Source organism: Pipistrellus hanaki, assembly GCF_964339955.1.
Source record: "Pipistrellus hanaki genome assembly, chromosome: 5".
In the NCBI taxonomy this organism is placed as follows: Eukaryota; Metazoa; Chordata; class Mammalia; order Chiroptera; family Vespertilionidae; genus Pipistrellus; species Pipistrellus hanaki.
In genome coordinates this window covers 49,977,477-49,999,403 of record NC_140507.1, presented here as the reverse complement: position 1 = coordinate 49,999,403, position 21,927 = coordinate 49,977,477, and the positions used below count along the sequence as shown (strand labels likewise).

General features: G+C 36.8%; 1 protein-coding gene across 1 annotated transcript in view; it reads left to right on the top strand.

Annotated features, from left to right (window-relative positions):
• IQCM (IQ motif containing M) overlaps nt 1-21,927 on the top strand; it is a gene marked incomplete at both ends in the record, with an annotated part of 144,401 nt that overhangs the window by 5,137 nt on the left and 117,337 nt on the right. The window contains one exon of the mRNA XM_084885299.1: nt 19,254-19,452. Within this exon, the coding sequence (XP_084741425.1) occupies nt 19,254-19,452 (199 nt within the window). The remainder of the gene's footprint in view (nt 1-19,253; nt 19,453-21,927) is intronic.

Below are 21,927 nucleotides of genomic sequence, written 5' to 3'. Positions count from 1 at the left end.
GGAGATTTAAATATTTTAGAGAATTATAGCTGAAGGGAAGTTTAGACATCACTTGATGCAATCCTTTTAAATCCCCCTTGTCAAAATAGAGATTTGAAAGATTAGTGACTTCTTCAAATTCACAAAAGTAAAAAACCAACTTTACTAGAATCTGATCCTCAATTCACTGAGTTCTTATTCAGCTATGCTGCTTTTATTTTCTTTATATCTTAAATTTTAAGAGCCTTTCTGATGATTACTTAAGAGAAGTAGCCTGAAACGTTACTTAATGAATTAGCTCAAGTAATTAAAAAAGTGTTACTAGAATAGAATCCTGGAGAGAGATTAAAAAAAAGGCAAAACAGTGTGAAAGTAAAGCATAGTGTAGTAAATAATATAAAACTATATGTATCAAAGACCCATTTAACTGGGAAAAATTTAAATGAAACAATATTAAGATTTTTCTTGTTTATTTGAAATCCTTTACCATTTCTATCATAGCAATTCCATGATACTTTAAAATCCAAATCTTGGGACTCTTTAAAGTTTGGCCTGAAGGATTTTTCTTTGTTACAGAGGAATTTCTCATATCCAGGGTATCCAAAAAAAAAAAAAAAAAATGTACACACACTTTGACAGCTGCTTTTATTACATTCTGAATATGAAATCTATTTTAATAAACACCCCTTTATAATTATTCAGAGTGTATGTGTACATTTTGGGGGGACACCGTGTATTTTTAGCTAGAGGTTTCCTTAAAGTCTGCATGAGGCAGAGTATCATCTTCCACCAGTTGTCCATCAACTTCACTAAGGTACTGGCCAATTTCTAAAGTAACTTTTGTACTTTTGCATTTTAAGGGGGAAAAAATATGTCTCACATACATTACCATTGCCAGGCTACAGTAATACAAGAGAGTTTGTATCCCGCCCCCCCCCCCCCCCCCCGCCCCTGTTCTTATAGAAGAAAAAAAAAAAGATGATGGAATTCATTTACACATACCCACAAGCTTGGCTGGAACGCTCCACAGTTGGCAAATAGGACTGGTTTATGCACCCACTCAGCAGTATTATTTAAGGAGGCAGCCACTGGCTGAAAAGAGATGGGGATACTAGGCTGGGCCAACTACAAAATGCTACTGTTGTACTTGATTTGTAATTCCTGCAAATTTGAGCACCCAGTCCTACTGTTTGTAGGGAACGGAACCTGTTACTTTATATAGATCAATAGCGGTGGGTAAGGCAGTCATGATTATTTCTGACCTAATCTTCAACGATCATAAGCCTAAGAGGCAAGTTCCCAAATTTCTTTTTTGTTGTTGTTGTTCATCTTCCTGTTTTTTTTTTTTAATTGTAAAGATCTCAAAATTTAGAAGAAAAGCTGATATACTGGCACATAGGTACATTTGTTTGCACAGGTGTGCATAAAACTTTCCATAAGCAGCATTATTAAAGAGTTACAATGTTCAGATCTTTAGATTTTTTCCCCCCTGCCTTCTAGCACAATTACGATGAATTTGCTAGGTTATAAATTCCACACGGTGCCTACTTGATTTTATTTTTTTGGCTCTTATATGTATATTTGTGTGTTTTTATTAGATAGATAATCTTATTGCCTTGATTTTCTAATTGTGCTATAAACATTTCATGCACACCTTTGCCCAACTTTTATAGGATATAATTTTCATAGATGAGCATTTATACAACATTATTTTATTTCTGAATGAAGGTTTCTACATCCTCAATGTATCAATTTAAATGATAATTTTTGAAATTATAAGATCTCCATAAGTTTCAGAAGATTGTTAGAAATCCATAAGATTAAAATACGGTTGAGAAAGCCTAAAACTTTTTGTAGGGAAAGGAAGGTTATGGTAAGCATCTCGAAAGCCATGCAATCTCAGTCCAATTAGAATTGTCAAAGGAACAGTTTTCTGAGTCTTATGCACTTTAAAATAAAATACCTAATGTAAAATGTCTAAACCAGAAAGAATTAAAACCAAACAATTTAACTCTTAAATTTTAGCTTTTTAAATGTAATATGTGCATAAATTATGTATGTTTATGTTTTTACCTTGGTAAAGGTAAAAATTGAATGATATTTTGCAGTAAAGTGGGATATTGTCTTTTCCTAGCATTATCTCATTAACTTCTTTATGTATAACTCATTTTTTCTCTTATTCCGATTTGGTATGTTTAATATAAAGAATCCAAAGCAGTTTATATTATCAGATAAAGGGAAGTAATGCATTAGTGCACACAGAGTTCACTCTCAATATCTAAAAGAAAATTTTGAACTGGGAGCTGTATTCACTGTGATCCACTGTACTATTATGATGACATTGCACTTTTACTTTCTGTTAGAAATATTATCGTTTTTGTGTGAGGGAGAGGAAGGGAAATTGATAGAGAAATAGAAACATTAATGATGAGAGAGTCATTGATCAGCTGCCTACTGCACACTCCCTACTGCGGGTCACGCCTGCAACCCGGGCATGTGCCCTGACCAGGAATCAAATTATAATCTCTTGGTTCAAAGGTCAATGCTTAACCACTGAGAAACACTGGCCAGGCTAGAAACAGATCCTTTTATATACAAACATCTTTCTGAGATCCCCTTGAATTTATTTGGTAGTTCTCTTTTTTCTTTCAGATAATCTATTGCATTCTTTTAGTAAAACATTTATTTTTTTAGATGTATTTCTGCAGTAGCTGTTAATTTCTTTGCAGATTAATATGACTTCAGTGATACATTTTTCTTCTGTTGAATTTCTAGAGCACATAATTTTTTTTAAATGACTGACTGATTTCCAAGTATAGAATAGAACAATTGATGGGTCTTGACTTCATAGAGAAAAAACATCCTATTGTTGATTCATAATATTAAATTTGTGTTTGTAACAAATTCAGAGGCTGGTCATCAGCCTTTAACCTTTTAAATATCTAATTTGTTTCATTTCTGGATGATAAAGATATTGTCATTTAAACATATCATCTATGAAGTTAATTGTTGCCTTTTGGGACCCATAAGTTCCGTATTTTTTATTTTTGAAAAATTCTTTAGGATGCCAAGGCTCCAGATATTCTTGTACTAGTAAACATGTAGGTGAATAATAATGATTTACTTTCTCTTTTTCATTTTGTAGTAAATGTGAACTAAAAAAAAAATTAATAACAGCATATCACTAATATGTTAATGGTACGCAAAATGGCACTATCAATCCTAAATGTTATCTTTTTTGATATAATGGAATGGAGTACATTTATTGCTCTGAAGACTGCCCACATCTCCTGCTTTCCTAGCACGAGTAGACTTTACCCTGCATGTTGACCATCGCTCTCTGTGTGCCTGCTTGATGGTCTCCCTGGTTCCTGGAAATTACAGTTCCTAACACATGCATGTGACTGGGAATAAGATATTCAACATAATAGCAGAAATTGCTTTTAGAATTGCCTGAATTGTTGTGGGAATTTACTTCATTATCTGAAGCTCTGCTCTAAGGACAAGGCATCTCTGAACAGGCACCGATCTTCACTGTCTGCCTGAGCAAAGGTGTGAGAAATGGTGGTGGTGGGGAGACTGACTAAACTCTGGGTTGGGAGCAGAGGGTGCCCCAAGAAGCACACGGTGGAGCACTTCAGGCAGTCAAGTGTTTAAGACAAAAATACTCTTTGATGCTTTCAATAGAGTACCAGCCTCCACCCTTTCATAAGCTCTAGCTAAAGAGATGGCTGAGGAGCTGGGAGCAGCCACATTGAGGCCCGCTCTGGGTTTTCCTGGGGCTGCGGCAGGCTAGACCTGTGAGGAATGAATGAGCAGGACACGGAAGGAGTGCAGGAAGCACAGAAGAGAACACGGCTCATGCAGATATGTAAACGATTTAATGCTTGCCTGAATGTAAGTGGTATCTTCCACCCAGGAAGACGGCATCATCTTATCTTTAAAAGTCCCAGGAATCCCGCTCTGGGTTTTGAAGGGAACAGGTCTTCCTGGCACAAAGAGCAATTTAAACCCGTGGCAAGATCTTGGGAATGGAGTACTAAGCAACACTGAGTCAGTACTACTCATGGGAAATGTATTACTACGCCCCTGTTCTTAAAAATCTATGTCACACATGCTGAATGCAATACATTGTTTTCAACCTGAACAGACTTCATACAGGGGGCTAAAGGAGGCCGCGAACTTGTCTCAATCGCCACCCAAATTGCTTTCTAATCCAGCATTCAAAGCAGGGGGGCGAGCCAATGCGGGAGGCGGAGCTTGAAGATGGCGACCGAACAGATGGACTTGTTCTGACCCCAGTCCCAAAACAGATAGAAGCAACATCTGAGTCGCTCAGGGAATGTTGATTAGCAGCTAAGGGGCAGCGGATCACTCTAGGAAGGTAAGGAAGTGTCCGCTGGACAATTTTTCCTGACCAAGCGGCCAGCACTCCCGACTTCTCCCGGAGCTCCGGGCTCGGCGCAAAGGCGGCGCCACCCTACCAGGAAGGGAGCAGCTTCTCTGAGGCCTGGAAAACCCACAGCCGAGGAGTCCATCGAGCACCTGTGGCGCCCCGATCAGAGCAAGCGCGTGGATTCAAGGAAGCTCTTCAACCACCCACAGAAAGGTCAGAGTTTGCGTGGCTAGGCTGAGAGTTCAGGCTGCGATAGCCCCATTGCTCCCGCGAGGCCCCGCCCCCAGAGCGGCCCTGAGCGCCCCGGCCCCAAGCGCCGCGAGGCCCCGCCCCCAGTGCGGCCCTGAGCTCCAAGGCCCCACCTATTGATATATTGTAGCACCAAAGCGCCGCGAGGCCCCGCCCCCAGTGCGGCCCTGAGCGCCGCGGCCCCGGAGCGCCGCGAGGCCCCGCCCCCAGTGCGGCCGCGGCCCCGCCTATATTGTAGCCCAGGAGAGCTGCGAGGGCCCGCTCCCAGAGAGAAAGAAGGCCAGAGCAACCAAAGTCTGGGAGGTCAAACCAGTAACACTGACACCTAAGGGCTGAACTACAAACTGCCTTTTTTTTTTTTTTTTCTTTTTTTTTTTTTTCTTTTTTTTTTTTTTTTCTTTTTTCTTTTTCTTTTTCTTTTAATTAATCAAAAATAAATGGACACAAATAACTAAGATATAGCCTACCTAAAATTAGGGACTACCTTACAAAACTGAGGTGCAGTGGAAAGCTGGGAACTGCAAGACTCTCTGATCCAAGAACCAGGCATACCAAATACAATAACAGAGGAAGTGATTGAACTCTACTGGACAATTTTATGCTAATTATACTATTCTTTATTTTATTTTCATTTTTTACATTTTTTATTTAATTTTCATTTTTTACATCTTTTACTTCAGAAACGATTTTTTTTCTTTTTTCCTTACTTGATTTTACCTTTTCAATTATTACATTTTTCAATCTCTATCTTCACTATTACTACTGCTATTTTGCAATTTTTTTTTCTTTTTCTTTTCCTCCCCAGTACCATTTTACTTCGTCTTTATTTTACATTGGGAGTAACCTTCATTCTATTTTAATCTCTACTATAGCATCATTCAACCCTATCTCAATTCGACCTTTACCCCATCACTCTCTTACTAAACTTTAACCTTTTAGTCTCCAGTTTATCCTATCCCTTTCCGGCTTTAGTTTTTCCTCTATTCTTTCTGTATACCCCCTGCTAAAGCTCTCACTATACTCATAGACCTAAGTTCCAACCCCTGATACAAGTGTATAAATATCACTCTCTGCACTATATTAACTAGTTAAAAAAAAAAACACACAAAAAAAAAGGTTCTACTTTCTATCCTTTTCTCATTGTTTGAGTGAAGGTTGATTATTGTGAATATTTGTGCTTTTCAGTGAAATTGTTATGCTTATTCCAGTGTTGTTATTGTTGCTTTGTATTTTTTTTTTAAATCCTCTGTTTTTGTTTGTTTCTTTGACTTCTGTATATCATAACCTTACTTAATAATAGTGGATATTGTATTGTAGTTTGTATTAATCTCCAAGTATTGTTACCGGCATTGGCTGGGCTCAGTGGTTGATCTATGGCAATTTTCTCCACATATATATAGTTTCCCATTTTTTTAGTTTGCTTCTTCTCTCTCTCTCTTTCTCTCTCTCTCTCTTACTCTCTCTTCTTTTTCTCCCTGTTTTCTATCTTCATTTTGTCATTACTTTATTTCTTCTTTGACTTTTTTTTTTTTTTAATTTTTCTTTATTTTATTTTTACCTTCCTTCCTTCCTTCTCTCCTATACCCTAATTTGCCTATCGCTAGGGGTTACCTTTATTAGAGGTTATTAATATTGTAAATACATTCCTGTTAAGTGCCTCTCGTGTTGTACCTGGTAGTGTTGTATTTTGCACCTATAAATTAACGCAAGAGAAAGAACACCACATAACCAGACATCCTGAAAAGAGATACCATGGGAAGACAAAGAAACACCCCACAAATGAAAGAAAAGCAGGCATCACCAGAAAAGGAAGTAAACGAGCCAGAGGCAAGCAGCCTACCAGAACAAGAGTTCAGAATAATGATTATTGGTTGGCTAAAAAGAATGGAAGAGAAATTTGACAATAACCAAGAAGAAATGAGGAAGAACCATCAGGAATTGAGGAAGAACCAAGAAGAAATGAAAAATGACATCGCTACCATGAAGAACTCAATAGAAAGCATCAAGAGTAGACTAGATGAAGCGGAAGACCGCATCAGTGAGCTAGAAGACAAGATGGAAAAAAATACCCAATTAGAGCAGCTTCTAGAAAAAAAGATTAAAAAGCAGGAGGAGAGCCTACGGGAGCTTTGGGACATTACAAAACAAAATAATATTCGAATAATAGGGGTTCCAGAAGGAAAGGAAACTGAGGTAGACGTGGAAAAGGTATTTCAAGAAATAATGACAGAAAACTTTCCTGAGATAGAGAAGAAAAAACCCACACAAATCCAAGATGCTCGCAGAGTCCCAAGCAAAATGAATCCCAGAAGACAGACGCCAAGGCACATTATAATTAAAGTGGCAAACAACAACGACAAAGTAAGAATCTTAAAAGCAGCCAGAGAGAGACAGAAAGTTACTTACAAAGGAACCCCCATCAGACTAGCAACTGATTTCTCAAAAGAAACATATCAGGCCAGAAGGGAATGGGATGAAATATACAAAGTCATGCAAAGGAAGGGTTTGAATCCAAGAATACTGTACCCAGCAAGACTATCAATCAAAATTGAAGGGGAAATCAGGAGCTTCACAGACAAAAAAAGACTGAAGGAATTTATCTCCACCAAACCAGCAATGCAAGAAATGCTAAAGGGTCTACTGTAAAAATAAAGAAATAGGAATTGAAGAAGGAACATGGGTATGGAATAAAAATGCCATCAAATGAGTACCTATCAATAATAACCTTAAATGTAAATGGATTAAATGCTCCAATCAAAAGACATAGGGTGTCAGATTGGATAAGAAAACAAGACCCTTACATCTGTTGCCTACAAGAAACCCACCTCAGAAAAAAAGATGCACACAGACTGAGGGTGAAGGGATGGAAAAAAGTTTTCCAGGCAAATGGAAAGAAAAGAAAAGCTGGGGTAGCAATACTTATATCTGACAAATTAGATCTCAGAGTGAAGGACATAACAAGAGATAATGAAGGCCACTTCATAATACTAAAGGGTACAATCCAACAAGAAGAAATAACCCTGGTAAATATATATGCACCCAATACAGGAGCACCCAAATACATAAAAAAACTGCTGGAGGACATTAAGGGAGAGATTAATAGCAATACAATCATAGTAGGAGATTTTAATACCCCACTGTCACCCTTCGACAAATCATCTAAACAAAAAATCAGCAAAGAAATATCAATCCTAAACGACTCACTAGACCAGATGGAATTAATTGACATCTTTAGAACATTCCACCCCAGAGCCACAGAATATACATTCTTCTCAAGTGCACATGGGACATTCTCAAAGATAGACCACATTTTGGGACATAGGCAAAGTCTCTTCAAATTCAAGAAGATAGAAATCATATCAAGCATCTTCTCAGACCATAGTGGCATAAAACTGGAAATTAATTACAATAAAAATAATCCAAAGAAATCAAATACATGGAGACTAAACAACATGCTATTAAACAAGGACTGGGTTACCAGAGAAATCAAGGAAGAAATTAAAAACATCCTGGCAACAAATGACAATGAAAACACAACAATCCAAAATCTATGGGACACAGCAAAAGCAGTTTTGAGAGGGAAGTTCATATCCTTACAAGCCTATTGCAAAAAACTAGAAAAAATGGTAACAGATGAACTAACTCTACAACTCAAAGAGTTAGAAAAAGAGCAACAAGAAAAGCCCAGTGTAAGCAGAAGGAAGGAAATAACAAAAATCAGAGCACAGATAAATGACATAGAGACCAAAGAAACAATACATAAGATCAACAAAACCAAGAGCTGGTTCTTCGAAAGGATAAACAAGATTGATGGACCTCTAGCCAGGCTAACCAAGAAACAAAGAGAGAGGACCCAAATAAACAAAATCAGAAATGAAAGAGGTGAAATAACAACAGACCCCACCGAAATACAACAGATTGTTACAAAATACTACGAACAACTCTATTCCAACAAACTAAACAACCTGGAGGAAATGGACATATTCCTAGAAAAATACAAACTGCCAAAACTCAATCGGGAAGAATCTAAAAATCTCAATAGACCAGTGACGTGGGAAGAAATTGAAACCGTCATCAAAAAGCTTCCAGCAAACAAAAGCCCAGGGCCAGATGGCTTCACAGGAGAGTTTTACCAAACATTCAAGGAAGAACTAAAACCTATCCTCCTCAGACTATTCCAAAAAATCCAAGAGGAAGGAACACTTCCGAACTCCTTCTATGAAGCCAACATCACCCTAATACCAAAACCAGATAAAGACAACTCAATGAAAGAGAATTACAGGCCAATATCCCTCATGAACATAGATGCCAAAATCCTCAACAAAATTCTAGCAAATCGACTCCAGAAGAACATCACAAAGATCATACACCATGACCAAGTAGGATTTATTCCAGGAATGCAAGGATGGTACAATATCCGCAAATCAATAAACGTGATACATCACATAAACAAATTGAAAGATAAAAATCATATAGTCATATCAATTGACGCAGAAAAAGCATTTGACAAAATCCAACACCCTTTCCTGTTAAAAACTCTTAAAAAGGTGGGAGTACAAGGATCATACCTCAACATAATAAAAGCTATATATGATAAACCCACAGCCAACATTATACTCAATGGGCAAAAACTAAAACCATTCCCTCTAAGAACAGGAACAAGACAGGGATGCCCACTCTCGCCACTCCTGTTTGACATAGTTCTGGAAGTACTAGCCATTGCAATTAGACAAGAGGAGGAAATAAAAGGCATCCAAATTGGAAAAGAAGAAGTAAAGTTATCCTTATTTGCAGATGACATGATATTGTACATAAAAAACCCAAAAGACTCCATTAAAAAACTAATTGACTTAATAAATGAATTTGGCAACGTAGCAGGATATAAAATTAATGCCAAGAAATCCATGGCATTTCTATACACCAACAGTGAAACTACAGAAACAGAGGCTAAAAAAGCAATTCCATTCACCATCGCACCAAAAAAATTAAGATACCTAGGAATAAATTTAACTAAAGAAATAAAGGACCTATTTGCGGAAAACTACACGACACTGAAAAAAGAGATAGAGGAAGATGTAAGGAGATGGAAGAACATACCATGTTCATGGATTGGTAGAATCAACATCATCAAAATGTCCATACTTCCTAAAGCAATCTATAGGTTCAATGCACTCCCCATTAAAATACCAACGACATATTTCACTGACCTAGAAAGAACTCTCCAAAAGTTCATTTGGAACAATAAAAGACCCCGAATAGCCACAGCAATTCTGAGAAAGAAGAGTAAAGTAGGAGGGATCTCAATACCAGACTTCAAACTATACTACAAAGCCACTGTTCTCAAAACAGCCTGGTACTGGCACAAGAACAGACAAATAGATCAATGGAATAGAATTGAGAACCCAGATATCAACCCAAATCACTATGCTCAATTAATATTTGACAAAGGAGGCACGAATATACAATGGAGTCAAGACAGTCTCTTCAATAAATGGTGTTGGGAAAATTGGACAGACACATGCAAAAGAATGAAACTAGATCACCAACTTACACCATTCACAAGGATAAACTCAAAATGGATACAGGACTTAAACATCAGACGGGAAACCATAAAAATACTAGAAGCATCCACAGGTAGCAAAATCTCAGACGTATGCCAAAATAACTTCTTCACTGATACTGCCCCTAGGGCAATGGAAGCTAAAGAGAAAATAAACAAATGGGACTACTTCAAAATAAAAAGCTTTTTTACAGCAAAAGAAACCATCAATAAAACAACAAGAAAGCCCACGGTGTGGGAGATCATATTTGCAAATATTACCACTGATAAAGGTTTAATCTCCAACATTTACAGACAGCTTATACAACTAAATAAAAGGAAGATGAATGATCCAATTAAAAAATGGGCAATGGACCTAAACAGAATATTTTCAAAAGAAGACAGAAGGAAGGCCAAAAGGCACATGAAAACATGCTCAAAGTCACTAATTATCCGAGAGGTGCAAATCAAAACAACAATGCGGCACCATCTCACACCTGTCAGAATGGCCAACATCAACAAATCAACAAACGACAAGTGTTGGCGAGGTTGCGGAGAAAAAGGAACCCTCGTGCACTGCTGGTGGGAATGCAGACTGGTGCAACCACTGTGGAGAACAGTGTGGAGTTTCCTCAAAAAACTGAAAATGGAACTCCCATTTGACCCAGTAATCCCACTTCTAGGAATATATCCCAAGAAACTAGAAACACCAATCAGAAAGGATATATGCACCCCTATGTTCATAGCAGCACAATCTACAATAGCCAGAATTTGGAAACAGCCTAGGTGCCCGTCAGCAGATGATTGGATCCAAAAACTATGGTACATCTACACAATGGAATACTATGCTGCCATAAAGAAGAAGGAATTCTCATCATTTGCAGCAACCTGGATGGAATTGGAGAGCATCATGCTGAGTGAAATAAGCCAATCAACGAAAGAGAAACACCACATGACCTCACACATCGGTGGATGATAAAGATCTTTATAAACTGATGAACCAAGAGACAGATATAGAGAAAGTAAAGCAACAGGCAGACTGTCAAATTACAGTGGGGAGGGTAGGGATATCAGGGGGAGATAATAGATCAACCGAAGGACTTGTATAAATGCATATAAGTACAACCAATGGACATAAAACTATGGGGAGGGAGGGGATGTGTGGGAGGGAGGGAGGGGGGCAATAAAAAAAAAATCAAGAAAATATGTAAAAAAATAAATAAATAAATAAATAAATAAATAAAAATAAATAAATTAAAAAAAAAAGCAGGGGGGCATCACATGATTCTACTTCAAGGCTGCAGGAACAGGAAACCCAAGCCCTCCACCCAGCTTGGTAGCAGAGAACCCTCTAAACTGGAGTAAATGATAACTAAATTGCAAAGCATTTTGTACAAAGCAGGCGTGCTAGTCTAATCAGGAAAGCTTCTGATAATGCAGGTTGGAAGAGGAACTGGGGGGAGGCGGCATCACAGACCACTTTTAATATATTTCTGAGTTTGGCAAGCCAAACTGGCTTTGTCACATATTGGCAGCTTAAAAAGTATTTGGCTTTTACAACAGCCAAAATAAGTATCCTTTAATCACTTTCAACCTATGAACAGATGGGCAAACAGTGCTTTTATAAATGGAGCATACAAAATACTTCAATATCAGCCAAAACTAATTAGTAGAAATATCTGAACCAAATTCTAAAACTGATTTAGTGTTTAATATATATTATCATATAAGCATTAGCAGTTAAAAGGAAATTCCCCGTTCAAATGTTTGCCAAGCTCGGTGCCTGATGTTCAGACATGATTACTTACTAATTATTGCATCCTTTCTCCTATATCTTCCTTCTTAGTGATTTATTTTCTCACTAAAAACTATCTGATTTGATGCCCTGATCCTAGATTTGTCAAACTGCATGTGAAAAAGTCAAATTCAGCTATTTAGCTCTGGCCTTTCTCTCCTTTTTTCTTAGAGTGGCTTTCCTAGGACGTGACTTTTGCTTGAGGACACCCAGGGAGTGGGCTTGTCCATGGTGAAAACTGGTTTTATGTCTAACCTCTAATGACTCACATTTTTATCTTTTTTTGATATGTATATTTTTATTGGTTTCAAAGAGAAAGGGAAAGGGGGGGGGGGAGAGAGAGAGAGAGAGAGAGAGAGAGAGAGAGAGAGACATCAGGGATGAGAGAGAACCATTGATCGGCTAACTCCTGCATGGACCCCATTGGGGATTGAGTCTGCAACCCAGGCATGTGCCCTTGATCAGAATCAAACCGGGGACCTTTCAGTCCGCAGGCCATTGCTCTGTCCATTGAGAAAAATTGGTCAGGGGTCATGTTTTCATCTTCATAAAGATTTTCTAATAGTTTTATAGAGAATCTTTAGTGACTAAGAATCTGTAAAAATAATAATTATCTCTATATCAGAATTATCTTAAGACATTGTAAAGAAAGACAAATTTAAAAAGTACATTTGGAAGATAATTCCGACTTATTGGTCTTTTAAGAGTCAAAATATGTTTTCCAAATCTCACCTACCAATAGTGTAAGCATCTTCTGTCTCTTTTTAACATCCTCAACATTTATAATATTCCTTGTTTGTTTGACATTCTATCAGGTGAGAATCCCTTAACCAATAAAAGAGAAACCAGGCTAGTTAACTTAGTGCCATCATTTTCACATAAGTGAGTCCTTGTTCCTTAATAGCAGCCACTGTATCTAGTAAAATGACTTGTCTTTAAATAAAGTATCTTTAGTATGGAATATGGATATACTGTAGGTTAGATTTTTCAATTATGCTAGAAAAAATTATCGATCTTTATCAAAACTTTGTAAATAAACACTCATATAATAAATTAAATAAGGTGTTTTGTATATACTTAACTATTATGATACATTGTTTTGTAGATAACATAAATTAATATGTGCTTTTAATTTGTATAAAATTATTTTTGATAATTTATTAACTTCTGATCAATATTAAAATTTTATTAGGATTTATTTTCTAGAGTTCTGAGTGGTTAGTTGAAACCATTTTCATACCTTTTAAAGGGTGTTTCAGTCTAGTTTATACAAGTAAAGTAAAAAAAAAAATTGAATTTTATAGTTTCTCACAAAAGGAGATATTTCTCACATATTAATTAAAAATTAATGTTAATCATAATTTAATCTGTTTATGCAATTCTAGATGATTATGTTTTTCTTGGACATTGGATTAAGCAGACGTAAAGTTTTCTATTTCTGGAAAAAAAGAATTACAGCAGGTTCACGGTTATAATATCATTTTAAATTGAAAAACCTGTGGTCATGTCTTTTACTTCTACTATAAGGTATTAGAAAAAGTGCATTCTTAAAAAGGCTACCATTGTTTTTATATATATTATAGAAGACATAATTTTTGAACTGTAACCTGTATCAGGAGCTTTGGGCAAGTATGAGACAGGCAGAAACTTCCTGTTAAAGATAAGACTGAATAGTGTAATATACATTTAGTGTATATGTAGTATATAACCAATAATATCAGAGTAGAGAGGAGTGGGGCCCTCTACTGGAGGGCTATCCACAAGGTATTAGTCATTGAGCACCTTGAAATAAGAACTTATTACCACAGTGCAGACACTCACAAACCTCAAGTTAAAACAAACAAACAAACAAACAAACAAATAAAAAAACTTATAAACTACTTGTCATGAATGTTAATACTTGACAGAGATAATTTATCTTTAAAATAAAAAAATCTAAAAATTAATTTGATATAAACATAAGTACATGTATCAGTTAAGCATTGCTCCAATAACATTACTAAATTTGGTGGCTTAAAATAACCATTATTATTCTCATGTGACAATTTTGATGATCTGGTTCAGACTCAGCTAATAGCACTCACTGGGTACAACCCACTTAAATTGCAAACAACTTGTCTCTTTTCCATGTGGTCTCTTATTTTTTGAGAGTTGCCTGTTTGTTCTCATGTAGATGTAGGGGTCTAAGAGATGGAATTGTGTTGTGTAAGGCCTCTTAACACATGCTAAGGATTGTCACAGCATCACTTACATAAGATTCTATTGGTCAGACCAATTCACAAAGTCAGCCCAGATATATAGTTGGGTAAAATAGACGCTACCTCTTGATGGGTGGAGCTATAAAATCAAATTGCAAATATGTGGATCTAAGGAATCATCAATTGGCCATCATTGCAACCATTTCCCCAGTATGCTTCCAATATATTTATATTAATAACTAGAGGCCCGGTGCATGAAATCTGTGCATGGGTAGAGCAATCAGGGCTGATCAGGTTCCCCATATCCCAGCCTCCCCACCTCCCCCTCCCTCACTCCCTCAGCACCCTGCCACCACCACTGGTCGCCTGCCATGTTCCACACAGCCCCCCTGGTGGTCAGCGCACATCATAGCAAGCAATTGAACACCCAGTCTCCTGGTTGAACTCCTGAGGGGACAATTTGCATATTTGCCTTTTATTTTATAGGATATTTTAGTTGTTATATATTAAAGTTAAGGATGCAGAACTTTTCTTTGATCACTCACATCCTTTCCTATTTTGGACTTATAAGACAGCTATTAAATATCATGCTGAATGAAATAAAGCCATGGGGCATTCCAATAAGTTCAAGGATTCTGGGCTAATCAAGGAAATGATATGGCTAGGAGGTGGCACTAGCACATAACAGGCTTTATTTGGGCATCACATAGATAACTTTTCATGAGAGGGAAAGTCCCTCACAGCAAACTATCTAGAGATGATGGCATAGAGCCACCACCCAGAATGAGAAGAGAGTAGGAGAGAGAAGGGTCAGAGATGGGCTTGCATATTTAGGTGATGCCATTCAGTAGCATGATGGGGAGTCTCTGGTTAAGAAAATCCCAAAGGACACCCATGGTTTTCAGTCTTTTCAATCCCAGCATTTGTGTTACCTATGTCAACAGATGTTAGTTGTAGTTTGGTGGGATATGCAAAGCAGGCAGTCTCTAAATATGCTTATTTGGGCCATGTTTAAAATAATTGGATGTCCATCGATTTTGAGTTTAGAGCCAGCAGACTTCTGAGCTCATGGTCCTAGCCTGACTTAAGAAGTAAACAACAAAGGGGCCAATATACAAGGGCTATCTTTGGTTAATTTATATAACAGCTGTGAGAAATATGCCTTGTCATTTCTAGCATCCCTCCTTTTAATAGTGAAGAAGAAAATCTTTGTACAGTCTTGCAACCACATGGCACACCCAAAAGATAGGTTAAAATGACATAACAGTTTGTTTTTTAATCTGGGGCTTGAATTTGGAGAAAACAATATTGGAAATAATTGTAAGAGTAGGCAAAATATGAGTCTTTTGAGTAAATAAAAAAAGTAACAGCCACAAGTAACAAAATATTTGTAATACCAGTTTTTGTAAAAAGTAGATCACACAGAAGAAAAAAGATTCATGAGCATGATAAAAGGAATATTTTGTGATATATGGAACTTTTATGTTCTAGAAAACTATATTGAAGGTTCTGATATTTTCTTTGTTAAATTAAGAGCAGACTGTGTATTCAAAAATCTGTTCATCAATATAAGAGAAAGTAAATAAAATTTTAATTTTATGTTTTTTTTATATATCACCTATGTCATATTGTATAAACAATGATTAATAAGCACTTCTCTATTTTATAACTAAGCTCATTACACCTGATCTGTCAAAATTTGGTATATTTTATAGCTTCTTTCAACCCATTGTTTGTTAATATAGTTCGCTTTCCATTAAATCTATCAGTTACTAGAGGCCGAGTGCATGAAATTTGTTCATGGCAAAGGAGGGGTCCCTCAGGCTGGCCTGTACCCTCTCCATTCTGGGACCCAACTGGGACATCCTTCTTGCAATCCAGGACTGCTGGCTCCTAACTGCTCACCTGCCTGCCTGATTGCCCCTAACTGCCTCTGCTTGGTGGCCTGGTTGCCCCTTATCGGATACCCTGCCAACCTGGTTGCCCCGAACTGTCCCCTAACTGTCCAGAAGGAAGTCAGATGTCCCGTAAACCTGGTCTAATTATCATATTACCCTTTTATTAGTATAGATTCTTCAACCCCAAATGTCCCTTTTCTTTATTTTTAGCTTTTAATTATTTAGAAATGTACCATTGATCAAAATCCATATGTCTAAGGCCTAAGATAATGTTATTTTATTTTTCATTTATAAAAAAAAAAAAACCCACAAAATACATCCATCACTTGGTAAATGTGTTTGTATTTTTAGTATTTTTACTTAATATAGTTTCATTTTTTAATATTTGGTATAGCTTTTAACCAAAATAATTAATTTCAATTCTCTCTCTCTCTCTCTCTCTCTCTCTCTCTCTCTCTCACACACACACACACACACACACACACACACTCTTTTCCATAGATGACTAAGAACTCTGTGCCATTCATACTCAAGTAGACCAGAACTCTTGTGACCACTGCTGAAGATTCAAAAATAAACATCACACATCAATTTAGAATCTATCACACATATCACTTTAAGATTTATTTACACTTCGTTGTTAGAGAACATAACATTGAGTGTTAACTTGGCTCATTTGGGCATTTATATAATAACATTTCTCTTATTTATTCTCTGAGAACAAAAGAAAAAGCCATGAACTCAGAATTCTTTAAATTTTATAGTAGGTCTTGAAGTTCTGAACAAGCCAGAAATAATTATGTCCACTTCATCTCCATTCTGTTTATTTCATACATCAAAGCCCACTTGTAAAAATTGGTATATTAACCAAGCAAAAATCCTCTTAGAAATCAGAACATCTTCTTTTCTAAGCTATTCAATATCAATCCTATATAATAAAAGGGTAATATGCAAATTGACTGAATGGCGAAACTACTGGTCACTATAATGTGCACTGACCACCAGTGGGCAGATGTTTAATGCAGGAACTGTCCCCTGGTAGTCAGTGCACTCCCACAGGGGGAGTGCAGCTCAGCCAGAAGCCAGGCTCGTGGCTGGCATGCTCAGCGGCAGTGGCGGGAGCCTCTCCCACCTCTGCTCTAGCGCTAAGGATGTCTGACAGATGGCTTAGGCCCACTCTCCCTGGGTAGTGGGCCTAAGCCATCAGTCGGAAATCCCACAAGTGCTCCCAGGTTACAAAAGGGCACAGGCTGGGCTGATTCCTCTCCCTCCTATCCCCCGAGTGCATGAATTTTCATGCACTGGGTCTCTAGTCTTAATATAGACAGAAAACTCTTCTTCATTTTTCTTTTTTTTTCTGATAGTTTTGTCTATTTAAATAAGATATGTCTCCAGAGAACAATATATATCTCTATATTGTTTAATATATTTTTATTGACTTTTTAAAAAGAGAAAGGGAGAGGGATAGAGAGTTAGAAACATTGATGAGAGGTAAACATCAATCAGCTGCTTCCTGCACATTCCCTACTGGGTATGTGCTTGCATCCAAGGTATGTGCCCTTGACTAGAATTGAACTTGGGACCCTTTAGTCCACAGGCCGGCGCTCTATCCACTGAGCCAAACCAGTTAGGGCCAAAATATATTTTTTACTCATTAATCTACAGAAGTTTTTTTGTTTGTTTGTTTTTGTGTTTTTTTTTTTTTTAGAGAGAGAGAATGATGGGAAGAAGCCATAGGTACAAAAGAGTTACATTTACTAGAAACTGTACAAGGCAAGAACAAGGACATTTTTCATTTATATATACAAGCACAAAGAAACCAACAGTCTAAATACTACATCTTTAGCAATAGGTTCAACATCATATGGAATACAATTTTTAGTGCCTGAGCAATGTCACTACTTGGGAGTAGGAAGGTTAAGCAGACGAAAAGGATCTCCAAGAAATGCTTATTAGGAATATCTCATGACTTGCAGCTGACATCATTGTAGTGAGCCCAAAATTATCTCTTGAATGATTTTAGCTATACTGGTATTCAAACAACATGATATAGGGTATTTCAGAACATGCCGCAAACTGCAAGGCAAACCAATTGAAAAGATAATGAAAAAGACTGATGTGGGATTCCCTGAAATATATCGCCCAAAAGAGACTAGATGAGTCAAACCATCAAAATCAGACCTCCAACATTTCTGTCACTAAGTGAAGAAATATAATGGCTTTGTATAAAACCGAACAAGATGCATTAAGAATCAGCTTAATGAAGATAACAAAACAGACTCAGAGGGGGAGAAAAAAGCAGAAACAGAGTCAGTGCCTTTCACTGTGGGGATTATGAAAGTTGGACCTGGGACTCGGAAGTCTCTAGGCAGTGCACTTTAGGGCAAGTCTCAGCTCTGGTGAAGTTCACCAGGCAGTCTCATTGGAACATCAGCTGTGACAAGTTGCAGAATCAAAAGCAATTAAAAAGAATAATAAAAAAAACCTTTTGTATTTACATTACAATGAAACTGGACTTTGGAAGACATTGAAAAACTGACTGCTATATAAAAAAATTCAACAGATATACAAAAGAAAAATGAAGGTGCAGGAATACTCAAGTTACAGAGTGAGCATCTGTGAAAGAAAGACAGCAGTTTTTTTCATATGTTCTTGTCACTGCAGGGACTGTCAATATCAGTACTGCAGGGCTTGTCCTCGTTTCCAGTATGATCCCTCACTTCTTCGATCCTATAGTCTGTGACCCTACCAATACCACTCAATTGGTGGTATTTGGAAAATGAAATTAATTTTCAGAAGGTTGCTAAGTAGAGTAGCACTACCATATCAATATGAAGTAGTCTTTAGCTTAATAGCTTCTGGGACAGTATAATTATTTTGACTAATTTGTCTTGTCATATGAAAATACTATTTCCCTTGGATTCTATTTATCTCTTTTGAATAGTTGTGAATAAGCTTTGAGAAACTCACTTTATTTTAAGTTTTCTTTTTCCAGAAGGTTAATTTTATACAAGCTATATTGATTCTGGCGCGTTCACTAACCCATTGACAGGTTTAAGTAATGTGTATAAATTCTGTGTACACCTCACATGACGTTTTTCTTATTTCAATACACTTACCAGTGAAATGAATTTAAGACTTTTCAAAAGTGTTTTTTTTTTAACTAACTCTAATAAAACATTTTGTATTTTATTTTTAGGGCACCTACTACTATAAGTAAAACCAGTAAACTTGACAGCAAAGTTAAGAGAATTGGACCACACATAGAAATTTTCCAAGTATTCCGGGGAAGGACCAAATCTATAATCACCAAAAAAATGATTAAAATGCTCACCGTCATGCAGGCTTATGTCAGAGGATGGCTAGAACGCAGAAGATACCGGAGATTATTGACCAAGGTAAAGCATATGTTAAATATCATGAGGTGTTTATAATATATCTAATGTAGATTCAAGTAAGGAAAATTTTGAGTAATCATCTGGTCAATAAATCCATGATTTTTTCAATAATGTTCTATCTGCCTTCTTTGGATTAAGAAAATGTTATGAATAATCTACTTTACTGATTGTGTCAAGCTGGAGACTCTGAACAAAAGTTCTGGCTTATCTTTAACCAAAAAGCAGTTCTGGGACTACTTTTACTTTAAAGCCACCAATTTGCACTAATTTTGTTTCTCCCTTGCTATCCATTTATTCTCTGTGAGCATATGGATGGTGAGTGTGAGCATTTGTTGAAATTAACTTTCTATAGAAAGTGGCAGAGAGATGACTAGTAAAACACAGATGAATTTCCAGCCCACTTTAAGAACCCAGGCCGAAGTTGAAGTGGTGCTATTCCTCCTGCTTGTATAATTATCTTTAGTAATTATGAAAAGTAAGACAGAGAGAGTATGTCTTGTATAAAGTTACACATCTAGCTAGTGGCAAACTCAAATTTTGGGAATCAAACAGACCTAAGTTGACATGGCTCCAGAAATTTAAAAATATTAGACATTCTAGTATCAATAGTAGCCAATAATCATTGCAAAATGGTGGATTCTTTTTTTCAAATCAAGCTCAACATGGGCATTGAATTGTTCTGTCAAAATCTGAGGCCAGTCCTGGATAGTGTGGCTCAGTTGGTTCAGGGTAGTCCCATGCATTGAGAAGACACCAATATGAATCTTGTTCAGAACACATGCTCAGGTTACAGGCTCGATCCCACATTGGTGCTGTGCAGGAGGCAGCCAATCGATGTTTCTCTCTCTCAACCTCTCCTCCCCTCTCTCTCAAAACAATAAAAACATGTACTTTTTTAAAAAGCTGAGGCTAGATTAAACTCCCTTCTGACCCTATAGATCTAACTGGGGTATGCTCACCTCAGGGAGCCGACATGGAGATCACCACAGGTGCATTCATGTAGAGGCACCAATTCCATGGCCATCAGGAGTGACTGCATAGGTTTTACAATGTGCATTGGAAGAAAATAAGATTCAGTGACACAGATGATCAAAAATGTGTAGTTAGTCTTTATACTAATAAATTAGATAAGGAATGATTGAGTATGTGCTTCAGAAAGTAATAAAAGTCATCAGTCTGACCATGATTAGGGGGCACATAGAAGAGGCCTGAAAAACAAAACAAACAAACAAACAACAACAACAACAACAACAAAAAACAAAACAGGAGAGAGACATGTCCTATAGCTACATTGTGGCTAAGGGCTTCACTAATTCTTCTGTGGGTGGGGAAGTAAATAAAAAAATAATCTGTAATGGTATTTGTGTTTTGCATAATTATTAAATGTGTGTTTATGTGTATGCACTTAAGATTACTACTCAAAATATTTTATTTCATTGTATATAGGTTTAGTCACTTTAAAACCTTTTCCTTTCTGTTTTTTTTTTTTATAAGGTTTTGGATAAAGATCCTTTGGGATATTGTCTTACATATTTGTTTAGATAAGTGTAGACTTCAATCAATGAGTATGGTCAAGATATCTACTTATAGGTCAATAACATTTTTAAAGAAGTTAAACTGTGGGGAAATATTTGCTGAAATATTGCACAAGGGTTATATGCAAACATCTGTCTTACACACTGATAAAAACCATCGTAATAATAGAAAAAAATAGGCAGAACACATGACACAGTACTTTATAGCAGGAGAAACATAAGTGGCTAATAAACATATAAAGGGGCTATTGTTGCTAGAAAATAAAATAAATGAAATCCCACTGAGTGTTATATGGTAATGGAATCCTCTAAATAAGCAAGTAATTCTTTACATATTTTTAAACAGACAAAAGGCAGGCTGAAAATACCTACTGTAAAACATTTTATTTTTTATTTTTCATGTTGTGGTGTGATAAGGATGATACATTTATCCTTTAAAACTACTAACAGGGATTAGAAAAAATTCTAATCAGTAATTTCCAAGGAGACTTTTCTATTTCAATATTGCTGTTACAGATTTCAAGTATTTTAGATAATTTATGACTTGGGAAATGCATGGAAATATAAATATTTTATCCTGAGGTGTCCACAACATCATAGCTGAGGCATATTTCCATGCAGAAGCCTGACAGAGAGGCATGCTAGAATAAGAACCACAGCTTCTTAACCATAAACACCCCCTGCCTAATCTTCCGAATGCCTCAGATCTGAGAAGGTTTTCCTCATAAAATAAGTTATGTACCCCAAAGAATATTTGTTAAATTCAGAGGGAAAGATGCTAAAATTGGCTTTGGTGTCTGTCCAAAGCTCCTGCTCTCTCTGCAAATGGCATCATCTGTCTAAGCAGCACACTCCAAGCTGGGACCTTTTGGCTCCTGTTCTAATTTAAAACATTGCTTGATTCTCAATTATAACCAAAAGAAACCTAGTGACAGCTTTA